At 38.5% G+C, this 20,695-nt stretch overlaps 1 protein-coding gene across 1 annotated transcript in view; it reads left to right on the top strand.

Moving 5' to 3' along the window:
* The first annotated feature begins 9,736 nt into the window (after positions 1-9,736).
* GABRB3 (gamma-aminobutyric acid type A receptor beta3 subunit) overlaps positions 9,737-20,695 on the top strand; it is a 37,412-nt gene continuing 26,453 nt past the window's right edge. The window contains exons 1-4 of the mRNA XM_026851578.1: positions 9,737-9,922; positions 13,306-13,526; positions 19,018-19,100; positions 20,198-20,335. Coding sequence (XP_026707379.1) covers positions 9,920-9,922; positions 13,306-13,526; positions 19,018-19,100; positions 20,198-20,335 — 445 coding nt within the window. The 5' untranslated portion in view covers positions 9,737-9,919. The remainder of the gene's footprint in view (positions 9,923-13,305; positions 13,527-19,017; positions 19,101-20,197; positions 20,336-20,695) is intronic.

The raw sequence follows: 20,695 nt of genomic DNA, 5'->3' as shown, positions 1-20,695 counted from the left end.
CTTCTACTTCCTTTTCCCCCTGAAATGATAAGTTGTCAGACCTGACAGCAGTGCTTATTAGCACCATAAGACAACCACATCAGCTCAAGAACAATGCTGAGGATTCCTAAATGACTTAATAGCACACTCCAAGAAGATAAGGACATGAGAATGGCATTATGAAGTTAGACCAGAAGCCCATCTTTCTCAGTATCCAGTTTCCAACTGTGAACAATGGTGAAGGCTCACAAAGAGTATAAAAGTAGGATGAGACTAAACTGTGGTATTTCTTTGATATTCTCCCAGCATCAAACTATGAAACTCCTCAGGGGCTTCCTGGGTCCTGTGCATTTTTTTTGTGTCAAGCAGTGGGTAAGAACTGCCAAGTTTAAACATGCACATACGTACACATATGCATGAAAATTCTTTCATTTATTTCATTTATTTTGAGCCCAGCATCTGGTAATTTATTTTGCTGCTCTCCGTCTCTTACAAGTGAGGAGCTGTACACAACCTCCTCCACAACACCATTACAGATATCTGCAATAGTAAAATATCTTAGTTGCTTCTTTTCTAGGCAGAAAAATCCTTGTGTGTTTAGTCTGTCTTTGTATGTGACACGTTCTGTGCCTTTCATTCCCCTCGCTGCAGTTCCTGATACCTTGTTATGCTCTGTCCTGTTGGGGACAGGGACCAGAACTGCATGCAGCTTTCAATATGTAACTAGTCTAAAATGATGGACTGCAATGATTTTTCCTTTTTTGTATTTATTTTCCAAACAGTCTTAACTTTCTGTTTGATTATTTTGACTTTACAGAATATTGAACTAATTGCTTCACAAAACTGCTGATTGCTGCCGCAACTTTCTTTTTTTCTGAGTGGCCAGTTATCTCAGAACCTACCACTTAGTCCGTAGTTAAGACACTTTTTTCCCCTTATGCATTCCTTTGCATCAGCATTGAATTTTGTCTGCTTTATCACTCAGATGTTTAGAACGCTGCTATCCTTCCACACTTGCTCACACTCACATCTTTCATTTTTACTATTTGGAAAAATGTTGTAGCAAATATAAGTACCTTAATCTGCATCTCCTGTCTATGCCATCTATGAGAATGGTGACCAGAATGGAGTCTGGTACAGATCCCCATTGAGGTCTGCAGGTGATCTCCCTCTGTTGTGAAAGCTGACTGCTAGGGTCTGTTTTTCTTGTCTTTTACCTGTCATTAATCCATTGCAGGAACTACCTCCTTGTTCTACAAGGCTTTCTTTAAGACCATTTGATGATTTATAATAAGTGTTTATGACTGTAGCAAATTATGACTTATATGTTTTTGGCTTGCTTTTCTATGTTTATCTTCTTACCTATTTTTTCTCCTTTGGATGTGACTTCTTATATTTGAAGTACATCTTTTTAGATGTACTAAATTATTTACTGGGAATTTTAAACATTCTGGGCTTTGTTTGTTTGTTACCGAACAGTTATTTTTGATATACAGAAGTTCATATTATGATGACTACAAACTATCTTTTCTCCAACTTGGAAATGAGCAGCCTCATGTTTATACAATTTAGTTTTTGAACTTACATACTATTTTAATGTCATTTTAGAGTTTTTTGTTTTTAAAAGGTGATTTCTGAATTCCAACAGGGTTATGGAAAATTTGTTCTGTCACAGCATTTTGACCCATGACTTACACATTGCTCAGAATCAAGTCAGGAGTGTCTTGCCTTGTTTCAGCTTTCACCGAAAGCTTCTCCGTGAATCAGTCATTTGTGGTGTCATCTAGTCTCTGCATCACACCCCAACCTGACATTTACCCAGTCTATGTGGGGGTGATTGAAGTTTCTGATTACTAATTTGTTTTTATTCTGTCTCTTAAATCTCTCTTGGCACCTCACTGACACCATTGTCATCCTGATTAGGCAGTGACAATTTATTTCTAATACTTATGTAGGCCTGGTGTCTTAATCCATAGAGATAATGTGTAACATTCAGTACAGTTAACTATCTGATGCAAAGCCTTCTTTACATACACTACGTCCTTCTTGTTCTTGCTTATATAGTTTGTTTTATGTTACAGGTTTCAGTGCTTCTGTTAAGTCAATGTTCTCACTTAAAGCTAGGTATCCTAGTTCCTTCACCTTACATAAGGTGAATACATACCTTCTAGCATTTCAATAGTAGCATGTATGCATTTGATCTGGTTGCTTTTTTTTTCTGTGCTGTCTTTAAATGGTATTTTTGGATGCAGAATGAGCTTAACTTGTGTTGTAAATGAGTTTTACCAGCTTCTGTCTTATTTTTTTCTCAAGGATATGAAGGTCTTTTCATTTCACCCATCTATGATTCATCCCCAGGCCACATTTTCTTCTGCACCTGTTGGCTTTCCTGTAGTCTTGAATTCAATTCCCTTCTCTTGTAGCCTTCCTGATTTTTAGTTCCAGCAGCTTTACCTGAATCCTATTTTTGCTGTACAGACTTTGTACAAAGTTTGTCCAGTTCCTGATGAATCTGAACTATATGCCATTGTCTGAAGGACTGATTCTCCAGCCAGCATGAAAAAGCACTGCTGGAGCAAGAGCAGAGGTAAATGATCAAGGATATAATTTTTCTATTTGAGGAGGCCATCTGATTACCATAACTGAGGTGCTTTGCAGAATACTAATTTCTGGTTGAAAGAAATGGAATATAATGTACCTTGCTCATGCTCCTTTACTCAGCCACATTTTGTTCACCTAAAGGCCTCATGGGGAAATTGATTTTCTTGCCTCTTAAATGCACTTTGCTGCTTCTGAGGTATTCGACAACAGTATATTAATTAGGTAAGTGATTGAGCAGTGATTATAGGTTGTACCTGTGGTAGGGAAGACTCTGGTTCTTTAAACACAGACTCTGGTCTGTGTCTTCTGAATCTGAGGACACTTTGAAATCAGTGTGTCCACCTAGCACAGATTTATGTGAGTAATTATACTGCAGGAGAAGCATTACATACAGCAGAATTACCAACAGAGAAACTGTCTCATGAGGGAAAGGCTTTGCTTAAGGGAGGTGTATAAACTGAACTTTAAGTTCTCAAAGTGTTCAACAAATTTCCAAGGAAATAAAAATACTTGGATTTTGTCCTTCCAGTTGGTACCATACTAGGAGGAATGTCACAGTATACATTCAATTACTTGAAGTGAACATATGGCAGAATTCATTCACAGTTTTTTGGTTTTGCAGGTATCTTATATTACATGTATTGATGTTGAAAAATAGCCTACAGTAGCCTTGAGGAAAGCATTGTTACTGTACATGTATCATAGAACCATAGAATCAGAATGGTTTGGGTTGGAAGGGACCTTAAAGATCACCTAGTTCCAACCCCCCTGCCCTGGGCAGGGACACCTTCCACTAGCCCAGGCTGCTCAAAGCCCCGTCCAACCTGGCCTGGAACACTGCCAGGGAGGGGGCAGCCACAGCTGCTCTGGGCAGCCTGTGCCAGTGTCTCGCCACACTCACAGTAATGAATTTCTTCCTTATATCTGATCTAAATCTACCCTCTTTTCAGTTCAAAACTGTTACCCCTTGTCCTATTAACCCTGTGATCCCTGATAATGAGTCCCTCTCCATCTTTCCTGTCGGCCCCCTTTAAGTACTAGAAGGCTACTGTAAGGTCTCCCTGGAGCCTTCTCTTCTCTAGGCTGAACAACCCCAACTCTCTCAGCCTGTCCTCCTGACCTAGGAGGTGCTCCAGCCCCCTGATCATCTTCATGGCTCTCCTCTGGACCTGCTCGAGCAGGTCAATGTCTTTCCTATGCTGGAGGCCCCAGAGCTGGACACAGTGCTGCAGGTGGGGTTACACGAGAGCAGAGCAGAGGGGGAGAATCACCTCCCTTGGCCTGCTGGCCACACTTCTCTTGTTGCAGCCCAGGACATAGCATACTGGGCTGCAAGTGCACATTGCTGGCTCATGTCCAGTTTTTCATCCACCAGTACCTGCAAGTCCTTTTCCACAGGACTGCTCTCAGTCCACTCATCACCCAGCCTGTATTTGTGCTTGGGACTGCGTTGACCCATGTGCAGGACATTGCACTTGACTGCCTTAAACTTCACGGTCTTCACACAAAGAGGAAAGTAACCAACACATTATCCACTACAGGATCAGTTTTGTTTTAAGTATCCTAAGTAGATACAAACCATTGGGAGTGGCTGCTGTCATTGGAGAACTCCGCTTTTAAAAAACCCAGCTACTAAAACTGGTAGTTTTGAAGATTTGTGGCTTAATATGTGTTTCACGTCAGTTGTTTAAACCATCTTGTTGGCAGCTTTAGGAGTTGGGCAGTGTTGCAATTTGAAACCCTCCTCATTTTTCTTTATGCTGTGATGCATTTTGATTCCCTGATTCCAAAAGCTATTACCAGATATTTGCAGGGTATTCAGATGACATGCAAGAGGGGAGGTGCTTCCTCAGAAAGTTTTTCCCTTTAAAATCACTCACAGCACAATTTTTAAAAGGGCACTTGCAGGGGACACAGTCTTTTCCACTTCTTTCACAAGTCTCTGTACAGCAAGAGGTTTGTGTGGGGGTTGAATATCACATATGCTTGTAATATTTCTTCTTAGATGCAGTGTTTGGTTTTTTTACCCGTTTATTTATTTTGCACTTTACCAAGTTTTATGAGCATAGCCATGTCATGGGATGAGTTTAGAGTACCCACAGTAATGAGTTTTTAGTAAATGTATTGTTTTCCTTTTGACTTAGCACACACCCCAGTTTTGTTACTGCAAGATGTAAAGTTGGACTTAGCGTTACTGATAGATTGAAAGGGCGAGGTGAGGGAAGCTGGCAGCACAGGTAACGTGTCTGGAGGGAGGGGAATATGCTGCACAGAGCAGTTCAGTGGTCACCTTTCCCACTCAGCCAATGCAGAGACATCTTTTCTAGTTTATTTTCTTACTCAAAAATGAACACATAATATCCTGGTCCCAGTGAACCGTCTGTTTACATATAAAGAGCCACAGGTGCTGTGGACACCTTGTCATGGTGTCTGTAGTGGCAGGGACTGCCCGTGGTGGGTCAGGGCAGGGCCTGGCAGGCAGGGGCTGTCCCACCCGCAGCCAGGAGCAGGGCAGCCGGGGGCACCAGAGCAGCCCCAGCCCCGGCATCGGGCACCTCCCTGAGCTGACCAAGGCTGGGACATGGACCCACAGGTGGACCCGCTTGATGCGGTCCATGGCAGGGCTGTGGGGAGCTGGAGACTGGCCCTGCTGTGGCGTCGCTGGGGCAGGGGCTGACATGGGATCCGGGGCCCTGGGGTCAACAGGGCCAGGGCACTCTGGGGGTGCCCTCCAGGCCCGGCACACACAAATGCTGTGTGCCATGGTACTGAAAAATGCATGGGTCATGCTTTGAGTTACACATTTTAAAAGCATTTGATGGCCAATGTGTTCTCTCTCCAAGGGCATTTTGTTCGTGATGTCTGTCTTGAATGGGATTTCCTCTAAGAATGGTGGTTCAGATAATCACAGACAGCAAGTAGAAATTTTGGTGGAAGCATTGCTGCTATAGTGCCAGTGAGATTGGCTGGCTCTCAGAGACAGCAAATGAATAGGTTTGGAGGTGAGAAAATTTAAAAATTTTTCCCCACAGTGGGAGTAAATATTCCTTTTTTAAACCAAAAAGTGTGGATGTGAACAGATATGTATTTCCATTTTCATTCAAGTGCATGTTTCCCTTAGCTCTCTGTTCCTAAATATAGATTTATTTGTTAACTCTGGAGTGCTTAAAAAAAAATAAAAATGTATGAGTTCTGAAGTCCCTTTAGAAAGGTCTTCTTACAATTTTATGATGACAAAAAGACTGTAGACTTTTCAGCCTGAAATACAGGTTTACTAAAATTGTTAAGTCATAGCAAATAAGAGGGGTATGGAGCATATATTTATGATCACAGTATTTGAAACACATGAAGGCTCTTAACTACCTCCATCACTGCTGTCTTGGAACACCTTCCAGGCACTAAAATAATTATGCATGCAATACTCTTAAGAAATAGGAAGACCTGAACAAATACAACAGATAGTATCAACTTACAGGGCTTTCTTTGAGTTTTGTTTTTCCTTCTGATTTCTGTTGATAATTCAAGTAATGCCAAAGAGAGGTATAAGTTGATCTATTTATGGAAAAAGCAGAGTAGAAGTGTGAGAACTCCTTTATTCTCTAAAATGAGTACCTAGTACATCCCAAATTTGTAACCTCTGTTCATATCTCATTACAGAAAAAAAAAAAAATCCCATAGCTTTAAGATTTTAGGGCACTAGCTTGTTTCTCCAGCTCACTTGTAGCACATCCTGCTACTGTGTAGGAGGCACAAATCCATTAGTTGTCAGTTCCCATCTCTCTAAGGTCAGCTGCCTCAATCATGGGAACCAGCTGACAGTTGATAAAGGTTGATTTTTTTTCTTCCTGTAGGTTGTTAGCAGGATTTCAATTAATTCAATTAAATGTACCTGTTTTCTTGAGGTCCTGTCAGCTCTAAAATAAATAAATTTATGCTTCATGAAGCAAGTTCAGGGCCTCACTGAGCCTGGTATTGTTTTTCTTCCTTATAAGTCTTTTTTTTTTTTAAAAAAAAGGATATTTGGTGGGTTTTTTTCTCACTCAATCTCCTTTAAAGTTTTCAAGACTAGCATGTAAACATTTGATATTCCTATTTCTGTTTCTCTTTTTTAGGAGGACCCCAACAGATGCTGAATTTTATGTTCTATCTGTCTGTCATCAAATGCATTTTGTTTGCAGTTTGCCACACAATCTTTGGATAGATCTTCAAGAGTGTAGTGAAAGACCATACTTTTTTCAGCTACCTTTCTGCCACCAGATCAGAGAGTATGATACCTCTGATCTGTAAAGGTGTATGTTAGTTTTACTGTGATCAGTCCTTTCGGAATAGAAACTCCTGATTACCAAGAAGCCTATAGTGTTGTAATACCTGTGATACTCTGAGTCAGAGAAGGAATATTGAAGTATTCTCCCCCTACCCCCATCTGTCAGGGATTAAATAGTCCAGACTGACTTCTTACTGTCCTGATTTATGTCCCTGAACTGAAACATTTGCAGGAACTTTGTTTTCTCTCTCCATATTTGCCTACCAAAGCTCAGCCTAAGCACTTGCTGCATTGTCAGCTGGTGTCCTCTGGTGTTTAGGTGAGAGAACACCCCAGGAGCAGGAAGGCATCCCCCTCAGTTTGCTGTGAGCAGAGGAATACAGAGAGGAAAAGCTTTTGAAGAATAATCTCCATGGCTGTGGCAGGAAGGTGCTGCAGAGCAGTACCAGCTGAGGGTGCCTGGCTGCTCCCTTCATTCCTGTTGAGAAGATTGTCTTTTGTTGCAGTGACCACCACCTGTCCCCGAAAAGCTGGGGAGAAGCTGTTTTGGCTAGTTGCTATGTCAACCGTACTCCCTTTGCCTGCAGAAAGCTGATCGCTGGTTGGTATGGCAACCCTCCTCGGCGGACCCAGAGATGCTCTGTGGGGAACAGGCGCTTTGGAGAAAGCACTGTGGTTGCAGTGCAGGTAGAAACTCTTGAGCCAAGGGGTATGAGAGGGCAAGAAAGACCCACAATCATATGTTTATTTGAAAAACTTTGTTTTGTAGCATCAAGCGGGTTCTTGGAGGCTAAATATTTCCTTAGATCTACTTATAACAGTTTCCTTGTGTGTTTCAGCATGAGGTAAAAAAAATTATGGTAATTTGGTACAGAGGATACCAAGACAACATGGATGTATGGAGGGTCACGTTTAGCATTGCATATTTTGAACAGAAGAGTATTTTAGCCACATAGGAGAGTGGTTTAGCTTGGGAAAATAGATACCGTGTTTTCAACCTGTCGCTATTAAAGGATTTTTGAGTGGTGTCAGAGAAGCCTGAGTCAGGATCTTATAGGTGGGATGAATCTTTACTATAACAGCAAGTAGACCAAGAAACGTTAGAGGAACGTGCTTTGGTGGAATAGTGGATATGTGTGTGTCTATGCTTGCGCACATCTTTACTCAGCTTACTCATGAACTACATCTAACACCAGAGAGGTTCTGTTCAGGCCATTTTCTTATAAAAGCCTTTGCAGAACAATAGACTTTGGTGATTTTCTCTATTCACTGGCAATTAAGTAATGCATGGTTTAGACGTTGGGCAAATCAAAATGTCAACATGTAAAATATAATGTAATTTTTTTCTTTAATAAAATTTCTCTTTAATATGAAAGTTGCTGAAGCTTTTAGAAAATTTTGAATGCTGAGAAAAATTGTGTGATCATCTCACATAATTAAATAGTATTTCTGGTAAATTCTGACTTCCTAAGGTTAGCCTTTGTGAATACATCTTTATTAAATTCATATTTAGCTATTATTTAGCTACTATTTAGCTATATAAATTAATGTGTGCATGAATCTATTTCTCTGGTGTCTTCCATGTATGGGAGGGGGACAGATTTACAGCTATTTTGTCACAATGTATAGGATTCATGAGTTTTGCTTTGCAGCTCATTTGGTCTTATTGGGAATAATGTAACTCAATCATCAGTGCTTCAGAAAAAGCTCCTGATGCTATAGTAGCCATATCTAATTTTTGAAATTGTGTGGATGGTGAGGGAAGAGACCCTGAAGTTATACAGAGACTAAAGCCTGAATTTTAAAGACATATTTTTATCTGCTGAATATTTACTTTATTAACTCATCAAAAATAAGCAATACAAAGGCTGATGGTAATAATCACATTTGTCTGTTGGTCAAGAAAACAAGAATGTGAATTTACATCCAAATGCAAACCTCAAACAGGAACCTGCATTTCAAGAAGGTACAAGGCCGTCTTCCCAGGCAGTGGAATAGTTCTTTTTTTGCATATATTTCCAGTAATTTTCAATATATTTATTTTGTGTGAATATTTTCTTTTGCTTAACTGCCATATTAACAGTATTCCACCATAATTATTAATTGTAATGTTCTATCTAGCAGTCATTTTGAAGAAACACAACATTTTTACAGCTAATGGAAAACTTTAACATTCTTGATACATAACACAGACAGACTGTAAACATTGATAGTCGATTTCAGGGCATTATTGCTGCTATAATGTTGTTAATTCTATTTGGATGAGCAAACTATATTTTTAAATCTTTCACTCCCCTTTATTGAGTGCAGGAGAGAAAAGCTAAAGATAACAAACCCTATAATAGAAAACAAATTATTGTTTGCTTTTAGTATCGCAGCATATTAGTATTTATCATTCATTAGTCCTATAGTCAGTGCATTGGGAACTGTACAGTAGCATACTGTAATACACTCTGCCTGTCTGAAGTGTCTTTGTAGGTGAATCATGGCTATGCTTCCTACATGGTACATTCAGTCTGTGGAGAGACAAATACCATGTAGAAAATGGTTAAAAATTTCTTTGTCTGTGGTTAGGACATACAATATTTGTGAGTCTCTATAATTTTTGCTTAAGAAGATTTCAGATAATGCACACGAAGAACACAGATATAATATACTCTAAAGCATCTTTACCACTGTATCTAAATTCCTTCCCAAGTATTATCTACCATTTGAGTTTCATTTTTTGGGGTTTTTTTTCTCCCCTCAGGGAGAACTATGTTGAAAAAACACCAGCACACCTTTCTGTGTGCCTTTCCTTACATTAATGGCATTGTTGCAGTGCTAGAAAGCCAATGATGCTCATTGCCGTTCTTTATCCTTGTAGGATGTTCCGCGGTCTTTGAATACAGAAATGCAAGCTCATGCTGCCTGTGCAGTGCAGCTTTTCCTATTTTGAGGACATTTCTCCTGTACTTCAGGAGCACCATGTTTGTCCTTCTGTCACGGCTTTGAGTGCTTTTGTTACCATGTTCAGCCTGAAGCATCTATTACTGTGAGGAACGGAAGAGGGGAAAGGGGGACCTTGAATGTGGCATGGTATTGTATGGGGAAAAAACCCATGATTTATGGAGGTCTTTGCTGCTGAGAAAATTGTCCACTCCTCTGTGCAGTAGTTAGAATTTCCTAAAGCTGGCAGCTCAGTGTCATCTTTGACACATAATAGATTCCTAATACTGTAGCTGTAGTGGGATTAATCTCTTCTAGCTTTAGACATCTACTCTCTTGATCTCTATATCAGAGCTAGTCATCACAAGCTCCCCTGGAGGCAGGTGGCCCTTAATAAACTTTGTAGGCTACTTACCTAGGTCTAAAAGTCCATTTTCTCATTTTACCTGACAAATACCTAGTGCACTTTTTTCAGTCCACACTGAAACCATTTCCACATTTTCCTCTCGAGTATAGAAAAGGGGAAAACTTTCTTTATGAGTACAAAACCTAGCAAATTAGTTAGTCAGATAATGAGAGCTGACATCCTTATGGGTTTTAATAAGCTTAGTTTCTGATGGTGGTGCCTTCGGTAGAACCACTGTAAGAACTTGGCCTTTACTGATCATTTTATTGCTCCTCACACAACCCAGCAGTTTCAATGCAGTTCTAATACGAGTTTGCTGCTGCTTTTGCTTTGAGGTGATTGGAAAAAGTGTCATGGTGAGCAAGGATGGTTCATATTAATTCTTTCTATCCCATCATCTTCAGAGCAGGTGAGGCTAGCAGAGCACAAATGTACAGATTATTTACAGATCAAATATAAATGATTTGCATTATTTACAGATTAAATGTACGAATTATTTCACATGCAATAATTAATTTTTTTAAAAAATAACTTTTCAGAGTATCATTGCTTTCAATATGTGCAAATATAGTCATGCATTAGCAGATACAGATAGGGCTTTTTTATTTAAAATGAAGATGAAATAAGTGAAGGTTAATTGAGAAAGCACTAATGAAATTTGTACCTTAGAGGATGTATTTTGGAAGTTTGTCTTTCAGTCAAGGCACTGAAAGTTCTGGATGTTTACTGGATGTTGCTATTTCTGTGTGTAATTTGTAAACTTTTTTTTTTTTTTTCTTTTGTTCCCTGCCATAGTAAATTTTGTTATTTAAAAATAAAATGACAGACTATTGTTGCTTGCTCTGTTACATGTTTTACTTAGGGAATTAATTACTCCGTTAGCTGTTAACATGTATTTTATCTCAAGACAAAGGACAAAGGAGGCTTGCCTAAAGCTCTCTTCTGTTCAAATGTACTGCTTCTCTTACATTCTGATCCTAGCTGGTTCACTTCTTTCAATGCTGTGCAGTGCCACCCCGTTTCTTTATTTCTGTTTAGCATTATTTTGTGCATGCACTGTGCATTTACACATAGTGAGCTTTTGATGTACTTGAGGGTCCACAGCTTTTATAATCCCCGATTTCTTGACATTGATGTACAAACCATTATAGAAGCCAAGCATATAGCAGATTTTAAACATTAATAGAAAAAAAAAAAAAAAAAAGCTTGGATTAAGTCAAAACAGAACTGATAGAGAATATTCATTCTAATGCATCAGTGTCAGAAAATTGGTTGCAGAGAACATAAGAAGAGATGTGGTCTCCCTGATGTGCTAATAGGAGCGAGGCACGTGTACCCAGTGTAGCATGTTCGTCATTCACCAATGAGGAGGGACCACTAGTCCCACCAAAGAAAGTTTGTGACAAGAAGATCAGAGCACATTCTCCTGAGCAGTCATGTCAGATTTCAGTTTTGAGGAATGAGCTTCCTTCCAGGCAGTTCCACACAGGCTCCTTTCTCCCATCACAGGGATCTTTTGTTACCAAAGGTCTCCTGTTAGTTTCCTAAAATGGAAACAACTTGTCCTTGATATCTATAATAATTTTTTTTTCTAAGCAACTAAATTTGATTTCTTAAAACTATGGCAGCTCCCTCATTAAAAACAATGAATCACGGAATAAAAAATTCAAAGGCTCTGAGTGTGAAAGATGTACTCGTTTCATGTGATTTCAAGGAAAGAATGTAGGGCTTGAGGGAAGCGGGGCAGGATCAATATCTGAAATTGGGTTGTCTCCACATGAAACCTGTTACAAGAATGGACCATTCCCAACAGCCATACTTAGAAAGCCTGAGCATCCTTTTCCCAAACAAGCATCAAGCCTGAGGGGTTTTGTATCACCAGCTTGTAGAACCAGATGCAAATGCAGGTACCCTGTGGTTTGTACACCTGCTGCTAAATATTTAAATGTGTTTGGAGATCACATAAATTTCTCTGTGTTTTCTGAAGGGTTTCATGGAGAGTTTTATCATTTAGAGCACTTCTGTAATTTGGAAATCAGAGTTTTAATGGCCTGTACTGATGGTCTCATTTTTTTTATTGTTAAATACAGCAGTATTATCATACCTAAACCCAGTGTTTTCTTTAATTGTAAATGTTCATTTCCACATATAAGAAAGTATTCTTTTCATAAAAGCAGTCTTGCTAAAACCAAAAATGTCCTTCTGCACTTTGAAAGTTATGACAGAAAGAAAAGACAAAGGGTTGTTTTTTTTCTGATAGGAAATTTTACTATTTCATATGAATTTTTTTTTCAATTTTGCTGGCACCTAATATGTTCCCAGACATTTTATTTTTATAATACCATGTAGCAAATGAATGAGCCCTGTTGTCTAAGACTTTCAAAGTGTTTCAGTATAGTGTTATTATGACATGACCAAGTCAGGTTAGCAAATTCTGAAATTAAATAAAGAATTTTAAAATGGATGTTTTAGGATTCTGTATCCATGTTTAGGCTTTTATGTTAGTGATCACAGCTTATAGCAGACACCATGAACCTTAATTGACAAAATTATGAAAACCAAATACGGACATTCATGGGATTTTACTACAATTCGCTGTGCTTCTAAGTACCAATGCAGCCTGTTGATAAGAAAACCTTTATGTCACTACAAGATGTAATCTCACACAAAGGGACATTATACATCTTTGCATCTTATTTTTCAGACAGAAATTTGCATACTGCTTCAGAATACTTTGAATGTTTTTCCATTCATCTATCATTTTTAGAAATGGAGAAGATGGCAGCATTTACCTATTATCTCATTTATCATTCCACAGACATCATAATTTTGGGTAGTTGTCAGGGGAACTACATGAAAGAAAAAGGGGGAGCAGGACAAAAGATACTAATTCTAGCTGAATTTCTTATGGTTTGAAATGCTCCCTTAGACTAGAGTGATACTTGAATTATTAGAATTATTTAATAATTGATAGGAATATGTAATGGTTTCATTAAGCATTTTTCCAATAATAATTTAAATTTAAATTGAAACAACAGCAAAATAAGCTAGTGACAGGGAAACGAAATATTCTTCTACTTACACCAAGTATGATTGACTGTTGTGCTTCTCTTTTTTTCCTTGCCAGGATTACACTTTGACTATGTATTTTCAACAGTACTGGAGAGATAAAAGGCTGGCTTATGCTGGCATACCTCTCAACCTCACACTTGATAACCGAGTGGCAGATCAGCTCTGGGTACCTGACACTTACTTCTTAAATGACAAAAAATCATTTGTGCATGGCGTCACCGTGAAGAATCGAATGATACGCCTTCACCCAGATGGAACAGTGCTTTATGGCCTCAGGTCTGTACTTCCATGATGATGGTTTCATCACTGTCATTAGTATTGTTGGTATTTGCTTCCTGGTACAAGGTTATTACAACCATTGGGTAGCATAATATGTAACCTTCCCTCTAACTCTGAAAGATGCCTGTAGAAAACAAATGACACACTCGATGTTTCTTAATTTTGCCAGAAGCACCTTCAGTCAGGTTTTATCTGTTTCTGTAGAGTCACCATATCTGGAAAGCCCACTGGCTATAGGAAGCAGAAAGGCATGCATTAACTGTAAACCTGAAAATTTTGTCCAGAACACAGGCAGTAAGATTGACTGTGGGTGCTTATGTTGTCTCCTGATGTGTCTGTAGTCAGTAAAGCCACAAGCAGCCCTTGTTGAATGGAGTCAGCTGACTGTGGGTACCTTCAGTGATTTCTTCAACCAGGGATCAGCATTGCAATGTGTTACATTTCAAAGTAGAGGTACAAAGGGACTGTACATTACCCTGCTTTCCACATATTTTAGGCTTGAACTATGTTTTCTTTGTTTTCTATCATTGCTTTTATGGTTAGGAATGCTGAAAAATAATTTTTTAAGAAAAATATTAATGGAGGACTTTGTGGTATCACAAAGTTGCTTTCTTTTAACAGGTTACTGTATTTGCTGCAGTGGTTTAAACTGTACCAGCGAAACAAATCTTTGCCAGTGGAAGCTCCATTTCCATCATAGGAACTTGTATTTTTGAGCATAGATAATACTCAAGATGGCTGCACATAATAGGTAGTGCAGGATAAAGAGACCCTAGTATAAAAATAAGTGAGATCTGAAAAGTGCAGATGGATTATATGTCTAGTATTATTATTTTACCTGCTTTTGGTTTTTATCGACAGTTGAACTTTTTACCTTTCTTGGGTCTTGGCCCTCACCTCTTTAACTCCTATTACATGTCATGTATAGGCTATAATTAGGTGAACCTTTCTAAGACAAAATAAAAATAGACTCAGCCTATTAGGAAATGTTAAAGAAGTTGAGGCTGTTTAGGAAATATTTCTCTACAATCAACTGATTTTAGGAAAAGGAAGCTTTCATCTATTGACCCAGTATGGAACACTGCACGCTTAGGATTCTTTCTACAAGTAGTTAAATGTAAAAAAATGATGCAAGATATTTTTATTTCATTTACCTCAAGAACCATCCCCACAAGCAATAAAAAAGTGATGGAGATTAGAACTCTTGAGATTGTAATTATGTATAGAAGTCTTTCTGTGATACTCTAAAAGCATTTGGAGTCGTTCAGGTGAGGATTATCTATCATAAAATAGTGTATTTGAATAAGTTAGCTTCCTCTTCTGGAAAATGTATATGTTCACAAGCAGACTGCATTTCACTTGATAGTATTTGCTTAGCAGTTATCTCACCAGTGGCTTGTGTGTGGCATACTTCTTTCCATTGCCTTTCCTCTGAAAGCACAGAATATCTAGGGTCAGACATCCATGGTTTGAAGCAGATGAGTTACTTAATGAGGATAACTGTCTGAAAGTAAATCTTGGCAAGATATAGGACATTGTGATCAGAAGGAAGAAAATACCTGAGCCTTAACTCCATTGTTGTGCTTTGTGTTGCTCTACCACTAGCCTGTCTTCTTGTGTTGTGGCTTCAGAGCACGCCAGTGGCACTGGCCTCAAGCTGCAGTCTGGAGTCAATGATTCATCCTGTGGGCTGAGATCAGAACCTGGAGTTTTATGTGCCACAAAACACAGGGTCACTGACAATAACAGGGGAAACTCTGGAGGGTTGCAACTGATTATAGAATATCCACGGAGTGAAGCAGTTCCTGAAAAAATATATAATGAAAGTGATCCCGAGGCCACAGTGTTCTCTTCTGAACAATGCAGAATTTATCGTAGTTTTGAAAGACTTGACCTTCAGTTATCCAAGGTTTCTCTCTACTTCAGTGAAAGCAGTTTGCTACTGTGGAAAAGTCTGTGAGAGTGGGGGAATGGGACAGTAGCTTCTTGAAGTTCAACCCATTTCTGGGGCGCTTTATTCTTTGGGCATGATGCCACATTGTCCCACCTTGTTCAGAACAATGTACAAGGCATACGATGATACAGCAGCTTTTTTTTCCTAATAGACCAAAAAAGAAATAATGTCATTATAGATTGGTGATCAAAAATAGTCTTTCCAACTGCTTGTGTGTTTGCCATTTATAGTCCTCTTGTTCTCAGGCAGTACAATGCTAAATGTTATAAATAAATAGAGTGGAGGAAAATATGCATTTTGTCTCAAAGGACTCATGTGGTTATCACCGGTATATAAAACATGATGGATGTTTGCAATGTGAAAGGATTAGTTGTGATCGGTCAGACAAGGCAAAGGCACTTATTTCTGATTTGTTTTGGATGACTGTATTTCTGTATCAAGATGAAAAGAGAATTGAATTAGCCATCAGGACTGTGATCTAGTCACAGAAGTATTGCTTAGACCGATTTCTATTGTAAAGTTTTGCAGGACAGAACATACCCTTCTGACAATTTCTTGTGCAGCACCTCCCAGCACATCACAGGTATGGTTCCTATACAATATAGCAATGTAATCAAAGGCAATCGGCCTGGTAATAAAGTAGCAGAGAAGGCTAAGAGAATCTATATCCAGAGGAAAGATAACTGGAGTAGGGAATTTTAAACAATTAAAAATATTTCCTTTGTGTATTGCTTTCACCCAGACTATATGTGTATCTGTGTGCTGATTTATCTTTATCTGGCTCATAATTGTTTCTCTGCCACTGCTGTGATGATGAGTTCTTGAAACCTTGTTGTCCTGCTGTGTCAGGAAGCATCCCATCCCATAAAAATTAAACCCACTTTTCTTGGGAGCATACAGAAACCTGAGCAATTAACGTTTGCTTTTGGTGAGCATTTGTGCAAGTTAAATTTGGTTGCTTGAGTGTTCATTCAGGTGGGACCTCTGAGCACTCAACTTACTTGGAGTAAATGGGGTAGATCTGTTTCTATCTATATCTAGCTGTATTTTCTTTTCTATTTTCTATTATGAAATTAAAAGTGTACATTTTGCTGTAATGTAAAAGTTACTTGAGCAAGATTGTGCAGTTTCTGGTACTGGAACTTGTGACACAGAACCACTACGGTACGTGAACAGGCCAAAGTAAAAATACATTATTTAAAAAGTGATAAGGCAATTAGTAAGTTGAACACCAGTTTGCCAGCTGCGTAATTTTTAATAATTCTGTCAAATTAATCTTTTGTATGTGCATGTGTTCTGTGTGGCTGGTATTTAAAGCTAGTTATACAGCATAACAGTCAAGATCCTGGTACCACACTCCCTCTTGTATCAATTTAGCTTACGTGGATGCTGCGGCAGGATCTTAAATGAGACCTAGGTCAGTGCAGGGGAATGTACTAAAGCATGGGATTGAAACCTCATAGCAGAAATGCCCAAGTGGGCCTGCTTGTTTTACTTTGAGCACAATTATCAGTTGACTCAGGAGCAAGATCATTTGATTACATAATCCGTATGGCTTTGTAAAGCTGATCGCTGCTCAGACCTTGTTCATCAGTGATCACAGATTTAAGACTAAGTTTTCTCCTCTAAGACCCTATGCTAGTCCTAGTTTTATATGCTTAGCCAGATCTGTTAGTAGTCGTTATATGGAGGAGATGTTAATCTCCATAATTAATCGCCTTGTGTCTAGCACCTTGCTTGGGGGTCCAAAAAGGCACTTGCAAATGTTGATAGCAGAGAAGATATCCCCCTAAACGGCAGAGCAGATGAAGAATTACTGTTTGTAAATTATTCTAGCCCACTGGGACAGCATCTCCCAGAAGACAGCTGAAGTAAGTTTGACCGAAGTACCCTCCTGTTGTACAATATTTGCTACCTGAAAGCCTGTGGGACTAACATAAGGGTATTCAGAGGACACTCTGAGTGAACAGCAGTGACCTAGACAGGATCATGCCATAGATAAGGCTGGGAAGGACAAAGGTCAGCTGTGTGCCTTTCTCACTGGCTACTGGTAGGAACGCAAGAGAGAAGCTTTGCTGAGCAGCAGACCCTTGAGCTTCTTCCTCTCCTAGCTCAACCTTGCCTTTGGGCTCATACAACTGTCTCTCCCTGTGCAAAGAATTTATAATACTTTCTTGCAAAAGCATCTTCTCAGTCAGAGAAGGTTGTCCTATGAGATAGTTGTAATGGTCTTAATCACTTGCTTTGGATATTATGTAGTTATCCTTCTGAAATAACCTATATGTTAAGGATAAGCATTCTTTCCTTCCTTTTCTGGGAGATTGGGTAGGGCATTCATAATAACAACATGGGTTTTTTTTACTGTGAAAGAGGTGAAGAATGGCACCAACTATTTTTCTCCTCTTGAAATGCTGCCTCTGAATGTTAGTTTACCAGATTAGAAGACTAATTTCAGAAGGTTAAGGTATTAAAGTGAAAGCTTCGAAATGGAGAAAACACATGGAGAAAACTTTAACATTGAGGGTTCCAGCTTTTAGAGGTATGTTTAAGGCATTTCCCCTCTTGTATTACTGGCATAACTTATCACCAGAATGTTACTTGTTTAGAAACTAATTGTGTACAAGATCCATCTCTTGTTTATATCAGAAAAGGATCAGTAAGGAGTGGACCTAGTCAGGACCAGAAGAGAATTTTAATGTGACATTTATATGAAGCTACTGTAAATAAAACTGTACATAATAATGCACATACTCTTGATGAAGGCTGTGATTCAGCAAAACACTGAAATACGCTGAAGATTAATTGTAAGCTTATGCTTATATCTGTCTAATATATAAATCCATCAATTTAAAAATAAAATGCGAATGCTGTGTGAAGCTGTTAATACAAATTGTTTTGATTGTACATGTGTATTGCTGACAACTCCTGATATAAAAGAGCTTGATGAAAAATGCCGATTCATCAATAGTGAAATGTTTTGCAAATTCATCTTTAGTGTGCTACACTGTCTGCATTGAAGATAGACAAGCAGAAATGTATAGTTATTTGGGAACAACTTAAAATTCAATACAATATTCTCTTTAAATTTGAAAATAGAGAAGTAGATACAATTTAAAACAAAGTGCTTTGCTGGACTTAAAACATCTTTTCAACATATCAGGTTTTTTCTAGAGCTGCTACAAAACTAGGGAATCAGTTATTGACACATTTTGACATTTGTAGCAGACTTGTTTTGCTTCACATTTTCGGATATAAAGTCATATTTTTTAATCTCAGCAAATGTTTGTGTAATATTTGCATATGCGGATAGGTCCATTGAACCCCAAAGGGACATAAGGGTAAGTCAGAGTGAGCTCTTCCATTGCAGGCAGTGTAACCACTGTTGTATTAAGGTGCTGCTTAATGTTAAAACTATGAACCAGATTCTCAATTATCGTAAACTATTCTTTGGAGAGTCCTCACTTTGAAAAATAAGCAACAACAAAAACTGGATTATTGTCTATACAGTAATTCTGTTTAATGGTTGTATTTCAGAATCACAACCACTGCAGCTTGTATGATGGACTTGAGAAGATACCCATTAGATGAGCAAAACTGTACTCTGGAAATAGAAAGCTGTACGTACGTAAGAAAATGCATGTAAGACCTAGTTCAGATGCAGGGCTGTTTTCCTTTTGTAGAACTGCATAATATTTACACTGGTATCTATAAACACTATGTGAATCATGTAATTATCACCCTTTGGATTTCTTGTTTGGACCTTTAAAAAAATATAAAGGGTCATCTATTTCTAGATGTATGGAGACATCCTAGAAAAATGGGTTTAGGGCAGAATTAAGTCATTTATTGCTCCAGCCTGACTTGGCAGAGGCAATAACTGGATGCTTTTCTTTAACACAAGAGAATGAATGTTCATATTTTAATCAGATTCATTTTCAAGAGAGATAACACTGTGATATCACTTTCTTTCAGTATGTTTTATTATGCATGGATGATCTTGCCCACAGGACCCCCCCGGGGCTTTCAGATCCACCCCTTTTATGATTTACAGTTGTGTTACAAACAGAACCAGATTCTGTCTTCCACCTACTCATGTCCTAGGATGGCAATATTCAGATGTATATTTGTGCTTCAAGAGTTCCTGCTCCATTTCTGCTACTGGTTTGAGATTGTGGCCATATACAGAAAATACTAGTACGTGTTCTATATTCAGCTGTAGTCCTCCACTACAGAAGCTAATGGAAATGGTGTAACTCACAGTCTTTAGTGTGAGTGGAAGAGATCTGCCCCAATTATGTTTGTCTGTATTCACTGAATAACCCACATTCTGGTGATTATCAGCATAAATATACACTTCATTTCAGTGCTAAATGCATATGATGTCTTAAATCATGCTAATCTGCAATTTTGCAGATTATTGAGTAGCATTTTCTTTCTCATTGGGGCTGTTAATCCCCATGTAAATTTTATGTGTGATACAAAAAAAAAAAAAGAAAACACCATATTTCGCCTCAAACTCCTGGGCAGACTGTAATAGCACAGCTCTTCAGGAGACCTTCCCACGGGCATACAGAACAAAATACCATACAGCACTCCAGCTGTTCTGATTCTCTTCATTGTTTCAAATGACAAACTGTGTGTAGCATGTTTGAAGCTACATTTGAGTCTGCTGTTATTTCTGACTTACTATCCTGCTTTGCCCTTTTGCCCGCAGATGGCTACACAACTGACGACATAGAGTTCTACTGGAGAGGTGGAGATAATGCAGTCACTGGTGTGGAGAGGATTGAGCTTCCTCAGTTCTCCATCGTGGAATATAGACTGGTGTCAAAGAATGTTGTCTTTGCCACAGGCAAGTATTGTAATTTGCCCATTTAGTGTTTAATTTCCTTGTGTATGACAATTACTGTTTTATTAATCAAATCATAATTAATCATAATTATATATAGTCTGTGTTGTGTATTTGGCTAAAGATATTGCTTACTTAATAAAGCCTGGAGGTAGGAGCCTATGAAATATAATTTCTTCTTTATTTTTCTTTTTCTTATGTGTGTGATACTTAACCAGACACCTAAATATCTATGATCTAAATAAATATGAAGTCATTCACCTCTGAATTATGAGTTTAAATGTAGCCTATGGGGTTACTGATCATACATCAGTATGTTTTGGCATAGTAGGTCAGAAAGCCACCATTTTTATGAAAAAGTTG

This window comes from Athene cunicularia (assembly GCF_003259725.1).
Source record: "Athene cunicularia isolate RWA chromosome 1 unlocalized genomic scaffold, athCun1 chr1_part1, whole genome shotgun sequence".
Classification (NCBI taxonomy): domain Eukaryota; kingdom Metazoa; phylum Chordata; class Aves; order Strigiformes; family Strigidae; genus Athene; species Athene cunicularia.
This window is presented reverse-complemented; position numbering and strand designations above follow the sequence as displayed.